The sequence below is a fragment of the Bos indicus genome, chromosome 3 (genome assembly GCF_029378745.1).
Source record: "Bos indicus isolate NIAB-ARS_2022 breed Sahiwal x Tharparkar chromosome 3, NIAB-ARS_B.indTharparkar_mat_pri_1.0, whole genome shotgun sequence".
In the NCBI taxonomy this organism is placed as follows: Eukaryota; Metazoa; Chordata; class Mammalia; order Artiodactyla; family Bovidae; genus Bos; species Bos indicus.
Window position 1 is genome coordinate 25,500,767 of NC_091762.1, and position 12,244 is coordinate 25,513,010.

General features: G+C 37.2%; 1 protein-coding gene across 4 annotated transcripts in view; it reads left to right on the forward strand.

Annotated features, from left to right (window-relative positions):
* SPAG17 (sperm associated antigen 17) overlaps positions 1-12,244 on the forward strand; it is a 254,113-nt gene that overhangs the window by 115,753 nt on the left and 126,116 nt on the right. For all 4 annotated transcript variants that reach the window (XM_070785824.1, XM_070785828.1, XM_070785827.1 and 1 more), the window contains one exon: positions 5,497-5,651. In XM_070785824.1, coding sequence (XP_070641925.1) covers positions 5,497-5,651 — 155 coding nt within the window. The remainder of the gene's footprint in view (positions 1-5,496; positions 5,652-12,244) is intronic.

The following is a 12,244-nucleotide window of genomic DNA, read 5'->3' on the forward strand; positions in this document are numbered from 1 at the left end:
GACCAGAAACTGAGTCACACCCATAACTGACTTAGAAGATATTCAGATAACATTTGAGCCTTAGAGTTGATGCTGGAAAGGGTTGAAACTTTGAAGGATGTTGGGTGGGTGAATGTATTTTATACATGGGAAAGATATGAATTTGAGAGGCTACAAGATAAACTGTAGGCTTCTCTGGTAGCTCAGCTGGTAAAGAATCCGCAATGCAGGAGACCTGGGTTTGATTCCAAGGTTGGGAAGATCCCCTGGAGAAGGAAAGGGCAACCCACTCCATTATTCTGGCCTGGAAAATTCCATGGACTGTATAGTCCCTAGAGTCGCAAAGAGTCAGACTGACTGAGCAACTTTCACTTTCAGTCTGAACTGTTTTATGTTGAACAGTGTCCCTCAAAAGATTTTTTAGAATCTTTACACCTAGTACCTGAAAGTGGATTATTTGGAATTAGGGTGTCTAAATGATGTAATCAAGTTAAGATGAGGTCATTATAGTAGGCTCCAACCAAATGTGATTTATGTCCTTGTAAGAAGAAGAAAATACCAACTAAAGACACACAGGGAGAATATTTTGTAACCAGAGAGGTGGAGATTAGAATGATGCAGATCCAAGCTAAAATTCACCAAGGATGGATGACCACTGTCAGAAGCTACTATACAAAGCAGCAAAGGAAATCCTACCAGTTCTCAGAGAGAGCACTCTACACAGCGACGGTCCTCCCATCCCCTTTGCGGCCATCCTGGCCGTGTCCTTTGCCTCTATTTCCAGTTAGATACTGTCTTCTGCATCCCATGTTGCCCTCTCTCTTGGGTTACTTTCTTTTTGTAGGGGACTGTCTTTTCAAGTTGCCTCCTGAGTTAACATAAATGGCAGGGAAATTTTTGATGTGATGGATGTTTGAAAATGACTTAATTCTATACTTTTAACTGCCAGTTTGGCTTTATATAAGATGCTAAGTTAAAAAGTATTTTCCTTCAACATTTTGAAGCCATTCCTCAATAGTCTTCTAGCTTTCCAGATTGTCCTTGAGAAAGAAAAAAACAATGAAATTCTGATTCCTGGTCAGTCGAGTCTGTGTTTTTTCTTCTCTCTGTAAGGTCTTTAAGATTTTCTTTTTGTTCCAGTGTTCTGGATTTCCTGTTGATATTCCTTGATGTGTGATTCTATTCCTAATACTGCACCGGGGAGCCCAGTATAATCCAGAAACTCTGAGCTTTACATTCTGGGAAATATTATACAATCCTCACTCTAATAATCCCCTCCCCTCCCTTTTCTTTAGTCTTTCTTCCTGAAACTCCTGTTGTTCTGGTATTGGACTCCTAGACTGAACTTCCAATTTCCTTATCCTTTCCTTCCAAGTTTTCAACAGCTTTTCTTCTTATTCTGGAAATATGTCTGTGCTTTCATTGAATTTTTCTATCGAGTCTTCTGTATCTGTTGTTATAATATTAATATCATAAGGTTATATTTATAGTTACAAATTACATTTATAAAACATACTCTTCACATTCCCTGGTACCGTATCTTCCCTTATGTCTATGAGGATATACTAAAGTCCTTTGAAGTCTTCTCTCTGAAAACTCCTTTCCCCAGGTTTTAACTACTTTTTTGTGGAGGAGGTGTCTTCATTTTTCACATTGAAGAATAGCATCTAGTGATATTTGCCTCTTTGTTTATATTCATAATGAGACACTACAAAAATATGATAGGAAGTGCTACATAAAGTCAAAGTGGGGGAAAGCTGTCAATACCCTGACCTTGTTGTTGGGTGATTTGGCTGCGGGGAGGTGGGGGGTCTTGAAAGACCCGTGAATGTTGATGTATTAATTCTATACTCTTGAGCCATTTAGAGTCTCTAGGGAAAAAAGTCTGATCTCTTCTCTTCCGAGACATAACTTGTCAGGGTTTTAGGAGCTGAATGATGGGGGAAAGGAATTTCAGATTTCTTACCACCCAGTGTCTAGATCTGCACTGTCCAATGTGGTAGCCACTAGTCACATGTAGCTTCTGAGTACTTAGCAATTTTTATATTGATTACATATTGAAATGATAATATATTTTGACATATTAGGTTAAATAAAATGTATAGTTTGATTTTACCTTAACCTTTAAAATATGACTACTATAAATTTTAAAATTATGCACATGGCTCACATTTGTGGCTTCCCTTATATTTCTATTAGACCATGCCAATTCAAGTTTTACATAATTCTCTTTTTTCTGTGGTATAGCTCTCCCTCAGTGGTGCCCAGGGTCCCTCCTCTTAAAAACCCACAGGGTCAGCTTCTATAGTAATAACCCTGCTTTCTTCTGCTGATGAGAGAGATGGGCAGTACCCTGGCTGCTCAGAATGGTTGAGGCTTCTTAAAAGACATTAATCTTCCTATTTTCATTGCCCCTTTCATTCCACTTTCAGAGGTACCTAACTCTGCCATTTCCAGAGCCTTTCTGTGTTTCTGCTCATAATGTTCCTTCTGGTCTCTCTTAAAACTAATCTTGGAATTTGATTTTCCATGTTCTGCTAAATCAGTTACCATTTATTCTCCTGCTTTCTAGCCTCCACGATGTTTCTTTTGTCTCATCTCCCTTGGGCTTCAACTTTGTGATATTAAAACTCGAATTTGACTATTCCTTTAGTGAGGGGTTAGGAAGTGCATGTGTTTAATCTTTCATTTTTTAACTGGAAGTTCATTTCAGATTTTACTTTGTTTTAGCCTCTCCTCCTCACTCCATAGAAGCTTAACTTTTATTTCTTTTAAAAAATATATGTATTTATTTATTTATTTGGCTGCTCCAGGTCTTGGTTGCATCATGTGAACTCTCAGTTGCAGCAGGTGGAATCTAATTCCCTGACTAGGGATTGAACCCAGGCCCCCTGCATTGGGAGCCTGGAGTCTTAGCCACTGAACCACCAGGGATGTCCTGAAGCTTCACTTTTCAAGGTCACATGTAATTGTCCTGCCAAACCTAATGAACATTTCTTTGTATATCTTCCTTGACCTTTTCCTCACAAAGTTGATCACTTCCCCACAAAACACTGTTCACTCCCAGTTTCCAAAGCACCATACCGAATTTCTCCTCAGTGTGCCATCTGGAATTTTGTTGAGTACTTCTCCTCTACCTACCATTTAAATATTGAAGTGCCTCAAGCCTCAGTCTCGAATTGTCTTCTCTCCTCTGTAAACATTCTTTTAATGATTTCATCTACTACATATGTCTAATCCTGATGACTCATAAAAGTTTATCTTCCAAATTATCTCCATCTTGAGTTCCACATTAGTGAATTTCTGATAGACACCTTAAATATTTTGTGTCCCACATGAAGCAAATAATTTTCCCACCTAAGCATGCTTCTCCCCTCATCCATCTCAGAAAACGTCAGTGTCAAGCCAAAAGGCTGAGAGTCATTCCTTACTTCAGCTTTTCCTTTGTCGCACACATCTGGTCCATCATCGAGTTTTGAGGGTATACCTCAAAATACCTCTTGAGGCTCTTCATCTCCACTGCTGCTACTTTAATCCAAGTTCCATCCTCCCCATCTACTGTAATATCATCGGCCTATTTCACTCTCTCTCCACTCTAATCCCTTCTCTCCGTATCAGGTGTTCCATCAATTGCTTCTTAAACACACATCTCTGAACTCCAGAATCCTCTGTAAAAATTGTAATCATATTTTAAAGAAAAGTCTTAGCTATCTTGTTCGTTTTGTTTTTCTATGAATGTGGTAGGTCTCCATTTTTAATGAAAAGCTTAATTAATGAGAAAAATATCAATACATGATAATAGGTAAAAGCCAAGTTTTTTTAATGTTTTGAAGTATAGTTGATTTGCAGTGTTGTGGCCAAATTTTTAAAAAGGAAAAGAAATGTATGAAACTTTATCAAATATTGATTGAGAACACCTACACGTTCATCAAAAATAGAAGTTTGGTTGGTTGGTTGTTTTTCTAATTTAAAATCTGAAAGGAATTTGCCCCAAAAAGTAATGGATAGGACCCCCACAGAGCAAAATGTTTTAAATGCAAAAATATTTACCATGTCAGGACTTCCCTGGCAGTACAGTGGTTAAGACTCCATCCTTCTACTGCAGGGGAGCATGGGTTTGAGCCCTGGTCAGGGAACTAAGATCCCCACAGCTGCACTGTGCAGCCTAGAAAAAGAGAGAAAGAAAACAAATTTACCACATATGTGTTTCTTGTATTGGCTCTCAGGGAGCAGTTGTAAAAATTCAAATGCCGCTTCATAAAGGCATATAGGGGATTAGATTGGGGAGTAAATGTATTATTTTAGTTACACTACCAGTGTGCAATTGACAGCAAAAGTAAAATAGTCCTTTCCTGACATAATATGCAATTCCATGCCTTTAGATCATCCAGACAGTGAAGAACAGAAAGCTGCCTCCACCAAATTGATATGGACAAGAAAAAAAACAAAACAAAACAAAACCCCGCAAGTGTCTAATTTCTTTCCCTATGGACATATTTCTTTATGTTGATTGGCATAAGGAAAAGGCAGCTGCCCACAGGCCCCCTCTGTTTGTGGCTGCAGTTACAGTGCTGAGGATAAAATGTTTTGGAAAGGATCAGGGATAGAAGTTGTGTAGAAACAGTATGTATCAAGAAGACCACTCACAGTATGTCTCTGTACCACACCGTGGTGTAGTGGAGAGCTCTGTGTGGAGTGTGAAATGTGACATTTAGAGTCAAAAGACTGGTATAAGCCCTTGTACCAGAACTTAGGAACTCCATACTCTTAGACAAGTCTCTTATTCTCTCTTGGCCACAACCAATACTGAAAAATGCAGCTTTTAATATTTTGAAATGGGAAAAATAATCATACCAATGTATCTGAGGTTTTTATGATAAAATGAGATGATTTATCTGAAGGCGTGTGTGTGTGTGTGCATGTTAAGTCGCTTCAGTCATGTCCGACTCTTTGCAATCCTATAGACTGTAGCCCACCAGGCTCCTCTTTTCATGGAATTCTCCAGGTAAAAATACTGGAGTGGATTGCCATACCCTCCTCCAGGTGATCTTCCCAACCCAGGGATCAAACCCAGGTCTCCCATACTGCAGGCAGATTCTTTACCATCAGGAAAGCCCAAGAATACTGGAGAGGATAGCCTATCCCTTTTCCAGGGGATCTTCCTGACCCAGGAATCGAAGCAGGGTCTCCTGCATTGCAGGTGGATTCTTTACCAGCTGAGCTACCAGAGAAGCTTAAAAAGAAGGCATGGAACGTGCTAAATAACTCCTAGACTTTATTATCTCCCAGCATTAATGAAAAACACTTGAGCAAATACCTCTATGCTTGGAGCCTAGGATTTGTTTTTCTTATAAGAGTTACTAAAATGCTCCTGAAAATATCTGCCATCCCTGCTCTCACCTTGACCAGCATCATGGAGATAAGGGAAGAAAAGGGAGGAAGCAGAGAAAGGCCCTAGCAGGAGACCCTTCTCTCGGGGAAAAAAAGACAAAACAATGCATTCATTTTGATTTTCAGGTTCTTCAAGAAGCTAATCAGCAATACAGGTGTATTGATTCGTATTACCATACACAAGACAACTCTTTACTGTTGGTCTTTCATAATCCGATGAATTTACAACGTCTGCGTCATGAATATTGGAAAGTTGGCCTTCACTCTAACGTTGGATTCAGGTAACCAACTTAGATGGTTTAGTTAGTTATCTTAGTTAGCTTGTTACTTGGTTTTTAATTCCTTAGCCTAAGCTGAGTGGTTCAACCCAATAAAAACATTTGTGCAGTACCGTAGATTCAGTGAAGTTCCGTAGATTCAGTGAAGTTCACCAAATTGAATGCTGTGTGCCAGGCACTGTGATAGGTGTTGAAACTATACACTGAAGAAGGCAGACATCATTCCTGGCCCCATTGAATCTAGTGGGGATATTATTAAATTATACTTGATTCATTTAGACTCCAATATAACAGCCTCTGAAAGGTTTAAAGTAGGAACTACAAAACATGGCATTCCATCTGCTGGTTTTGGGTAACTCCACTTGATCTAGGGAAGACTCAGACGTAGGGTAACTGAATGACACATGCACTCAGCTTCCCAGCAAACTGAGACCTCTAGGAATCAGTAATTTGTTTCTCCTCCCCAGCTCCTTAATTATTTCATTGCTATCTTAAAAATTTTCTCTCCTTTCTCATTAATGATGAGAACTTTTCATTATTTTTCTGTACTGGTTAATATATATTCAGTATTTGTTATTTATATAGAATTTAGTCCTAAGGGATACAGAGAGGATGAACATGGACCTACAGAAAACTGGAGAAATGGATTGTGTGCATACATATACACAGAATCACACACTTTAAAGTCATAAAATGATTTTTGTTAATTAGGATACACAATAGGTATACCAAGCTAATATAACTGTGCTTTCCTTTGTTCTGTTTTTCATTGCCAGTAATTATGCTTTTCATGTCTTTGTTGACTAGGACTTCAGTACAACTTTGAGAACATTATTGTCTTATTCTAGCTTTTGAATATTCATCTATTAAGTATTTTTTCAGTTTTTTGCCATAGGTAAATGCTCCTTATTAGGTTAGAAAATTTTCTTACGTTGCTAGTTTGCTCTAGGTTCTTAATTATAAATGACTATTAAATAATATCAAATGATTTTCCTGCATCAATTTGGGTGTTCTCTCTTTTCCTTTAATCTATTAAAGTGTGAAATTTTATTAATAGATATTCTAATGTTTGAACTTACATTCCCATGAAAATCCAATTTGTCCATTATGTTCTCTTGTTTATAAATTGCTGCATCTGGCTTGCTAATATCTTCTTTAGAATATGTCCAATCTGTATTCATGGGTAAGATTCAGCTATAATTTTTCCCATCTTTAAATGTTCTTTTCTGGCTTGAGATTGAGATTTTTATTAGCCTCATAAATTAATGGGTGGGTATTCTCCCTTTTTAATCTCTATTTTTTTATTTTCTGAAAGAATTTATGTAAGACTAAGATGTATATTCCTTTGGCATTTGGTAAAACTTGAAAATAAGACCATCTGGACCTGGGAAGATGGTTAATTACTGATTTAACCTCTGTCATGATTATTAGAAACTTTGGGTTTACTATGTATTTTTGAACTACATTTGATAATATGTATTTCTCTAGGAATTTGACCATTTTGCCTGTTTTCAAAATTATTGCATAAAGTGGATTACAATATGCTCTTGCCTTTTTGTGTTACACATATCTGTTTTAATTCTTAATGCTTTTAATCTGTGATTTCTCTGTTTTTCTGAACCAGTCTTGCCAAAGGTTTGCCAATTTTGTTAATTTTTTGTAAAAGCAACTATTGCATTTGATCCTTTCTCCTTTTTATTTTTTAAAAATATGCCCTCATCTTTATTATTTTTTATTTTCTCTCAATTTCTCTGGATTATTCCAGTGTCCTTTAACTTTGCAAATTAGAATTTTATCTCAGGATTTTGAGTTATTTTTGTTGCTTTACAAGTATTTAAGGCAAAAATTTCTTTTTAAATACCACCTTAGCACTACAAAATATCTGACTGATGGAATTTTATTGTTGTTCATTTTTTTGAACACATAATTCTTTTTTATTGAATTATAGCTGATTTACTATTATATTAGTTTCAGGTGTACAACATTGTGATTCAATATTTTTATAGATTATACTCCATTTAAAGTATTATAAATTATTGCCTACGTTTCCCAGTGCTATGCAATGTATCCCTTTAGTTTATTTTATACCTAGTAGTTTGTGCCTCTTTACCCCTATTCTTATCTTGCCTCTTTCCTCTTCTCTCTCCTTACTGGTAACCACTAGTGTGTTCTCTGTGTCTGCGAGTCTGTTTTGGTTTTGTTATATTCATTCATTTGCTTTATTTTTTAAATTCCACATATAGGTGATAACAAACAGTATTTGTCTTTCTCTGTATGATCTATTTGACTAAACGTAGTCGGTCCATCCATGTTGCTGCAAATGGCATAATTCCATTCTCTTTTATAGCTGAATAGGAATTGCCTGGAAAATCCCATGGACGGAGGGCCTGGTGGGCTGCAGTCCATGGGGTCGCGAAGAGTTGGACATGACTGAGCGACTTCACTTTCACTTTTCACTTTCATGCATTGGAGAAGGAAATGGCAACCCACTCCAGTGTTCTTGCCTGGAGAATCCCAGGGACTGGGAGCCTGGTGGGCTGCCGTCTCTGGGGTCGCACAGAGTCGGACACGACTGAAGCGACTTAGCAGCAGCAGCAGCAGTGTTCCATTATGTATATGTAGCACATCTTTATCTATTCATCTGTTGATAGACATTTAGGTTGCTTTCATATCTTGGCTATTTTGAACAATGCTGCTATATCATTCATTTCTCATTTCCATCATTCTTATTTGACCCATGGATTGCATAGAAATGTGAGTTTTTATTTTAAACATTTGGCTGAGTTACATTTTTATTATAGTTTATAATTTCAAAAGTAGTAGTCAGACAACATGTTCTATAGAATACTGATGCTGTGAAATTTGTTGATCAACTTTGTTGCTTAATATGTGGTCAGTTGTTATAAATACTCCAAGTTTGTGTGTTAAGGAAGTTTATTCTTTGGTTTTTGAATACAGGTTTGTATTTCTTAATCTTCACTATTCTTTCTGATTTTTAAAAACTTGGTCAATCAACTAATGAGAAATGATTTTTAAAAAACTCAATGTGTGATGGAACCTGGTAGATTTATTCCTATAAATTTGTCAGTTTTTGACTTCATGCATGTTAAGATTGACACCACCCTTATGATGATACCAGCCTTATGGCAGAAAGTGAAGAAGAACTAAAGATCCTCTTGATGAAAGTAAAAGAGGACAATGAAAAGGTTGGCTTAAAACTTAACATTCAAAGAACTAAGATCATGGCATCCAGTCCTACCTGCCACTTCATGGCACATAGATGGGGAAACAAGGGAAATGGTGACAAACTTTATTTTCTTGGGCTCCAAAATCACTGCAGATGGTGACTACAGCCATGAAATTAAAAGACACTTGCTCCTTGGAAGAAAAGCTGTGACTAACCTAGACAGCATATTAAAGAGCAGAGACATTACTTTGCTGACAAAGGTCCATCTAGTCAAACTATGGTTTTTCCAGTCGTCATGTATGGATGTGAGAGTTGGACTATAACAAACACTGAGTTCAAGGAACTGATGCTTTTGAACTGTGGTGTTGGAGAAGACTCTTGAGAGTCCTGTGGACTGAAAGGAGATCTAACCAGTCAAACCTAAAGGAAATCTGTCCTGAATATTCATTGGAAGGACAGATGCTGAAGCTGAAACGCCAGTACTTTGGCCATCTGATGCGAAGAACTAACTCTTTAGAAAAGACCCTGATGCTGGGAGAGATTGAAGGCAGGAGGAGAAGGGGACGACAAAAGGAGATGGTTGGATGGCATCACCAACTTGTACATGAGTTTGAGCAAGCTCCGGGAGTTGGTGATGGACAGGGAAGCCTGGGGTCGCAAAGACAGACATGACTAACTGACTGAAATGATGTTAAGATTATGTTAATAAGCAAAACAAGAATTGAGTTGTTTCCCTGATTAAGCTTTTATCAATATGCAATGTCTTTATCTCTAGGATTGCTCTTTGCTTTCAAGGTTATATTGACCAATATTGATATATCTGAACAGACTTTATCATATGTATCTTATCTGATAGTGATAAACTTTACAAGCCTCTTTTATATTTTATCTTGTATATCCTTTTCTATCCATTTACCTCTTGCAAAATATATATATAGCCAAATTTTAAAAATTCATCTGACAATATTTACCTCTTGAGAACCTAGTTCATATATTTGGATTAATTTCAACCATTTAATTTTGTCCTTTTATTTGCTCTTTTTTTTCATTTTCTTTATTTCTCCTTATTTGGTTTGAATTAATTTCATTTTTATTACTACTACCAGAATGACAGTTATACACTATATCTCAACTCATTCTTCAGAAACTGTGATATTCACTTGAAAATTGACAAAGTCATCAGCACCTTTGTTACGCTATTCAGTCACTCAGTCACGTCCGACTCTGTGATCCCATGGATCGCAGCACGCTAAGCTTCTCTGTCCTTCAGTGTCTCCTGGAGTTTGCTCAAATTCATATCCATTGAGTCAGTGATGCTATCTAACCATCTCATCCTCTGCTGCCCCCTTCTCCTTTTGTCTTCGATCTTTCCCAGCATCGGGGTCTTTTCCAATGAGTCGGGTCTTCACATCAAGTGGCCAAGTATTGGAGTTTCAACATCAGTCCTTGAAATGAATATTCAGGATTGATTTCCTTTAGGATCGACTGCTTTCATCTCCTGCAGAAGACCCTGCCTTTACCTTCCTACCAAATAATATAAGCACAATAGAGTGTTTTAACTTCTTATCACCAGTCCACATTTTCTATTATTGCAGAACACTTTAATTCTATCTTAATGTTTTTACCCCACAATATAATAACATTATTGTTTTCATATCCAGTGTTTGTAAATTAATATATGCTTACTATTTTATTTTCCCTTCTTCCTAAGATAAGAGCTTTAAAAGTTCATATAGTGAGGATCTTTGGTAGTAAAATCATTTTGTTTATTGCAAATATCTTCATTTTAGCCTTGTTCATGAAAGATAATTTTGCTTAGGATATAGTTCTTGATTGACATGTAAATTCTCAGCACTTTGAAGAAAATTATCCCATTGTCTTCTGAATGCCTTTGAAGTTATTAAGATGTAAACATCATTCTTAATAAAAAATGTTACAAGCATCTTTATAAAATTAGAAACAAAATAGAGGTAACTACCATGACCAATTCTAAGCAACATTTAATGAAGATCTAAATCAGAAAAATTACTAAAAGTATCTTTAAATTATAGGAGTCCAAAAGGAAACTGCCATTATTAGCAGCTGAGGTTATTAGCGACACAGGAAAATCCGAAACAATCTATCTAAAAATGTGAATTAATGGGAGAAATTACCTGAAGATCAGCCCTGAATATTCATTCAGCAACCCTGATGCTGAAGCTCCAACACTTTTGTCTCCTGATGCAAACAGCCGATTCCTTAGAAAAGACCCTGATACTGGGAAAGATTGAAGGCAAAGGAGAAGGGAGCAGCAGAGGATGTGATGGTTGGATGGCATTACGGACTCAATGGACATGAATTTGAGCAAACTCCGGGAGATAGTGGAGGACAGAGGAACCTGGCATGCTGTGGCATGATCCCATGCCAGTCCATGGGGTCACAAAGAGTTGGACACAACTTAGCAACTGGATAACAACAGCAGCATATCCTCTAACTGCATTTTTTTGCACTACAAGAAATTGTTAGAAAATGTGATGTTTAAAAAAGGAAAAAACACCATTGACAACAGAAACAAAAACTAGAATACCCAAAAAAGGCAAACCTAGGGCTTGTTTACACCCACACTTTGACCAAAGAAAATCATTCTTTTTCCATTCCCCTCCCAAGTGAAAATGTTAGATATACTTGGCTTCAGATATTACAAATTAAATAATAAAACCCAACATATTGATCTTTACATACATTTTATAACTTAATAAAATAGATACATTTTTCTCTTTCAGTAACCTATTTTATGACATGTTCTGTAATTTACTTCTCCAGTGATGTTTATATTATTCTCCCAAGTGTGTAAAATATATCACTTAGAGATGTATTGGTGTTACACTAACCTTATGGATAACACTGACAATTATGTGTATTTTTTATGACCTGATTCTCCAAGATAATTGTGGATTCAAGTTAACAACCAGAATCACATGGTAAGTAGAATTTAATCCAATTCTGTGCTTACTTAGCTTTCTGCAAGAACCCAGTGCAGGAGATCCAGCATGACCCCATCTTCATCCCATCAGGGGGCTCAGCAGCTGCCCCAGGGCACCACTTCTTTTGCTTCCCTCCCCACACTGGTTGTGCGTACCTGCTGAAATGGGCATCAAGGTGCCGTGTTCCCCCCTTCACCTAAGAAGCCACAGCCTGCAGTCCACTCCCATTTGTCTCGTTAAGGTGTGAGCCCACAGCTCTGAGGATTCACAGCACATAAGGCAGTCAAAATATTCCACCTTTTAACTCTGTAGAAAAAACAATACTGTTAGAAGTTAGACTACAAAGTCATTTTCCAAGACCCTTTGCTTACACATACAGGAGCTTCCACAGTATGTACCTGACTTTGTGGAGAGTAAGAATACTTCACATGGAAAACCATTTAGAG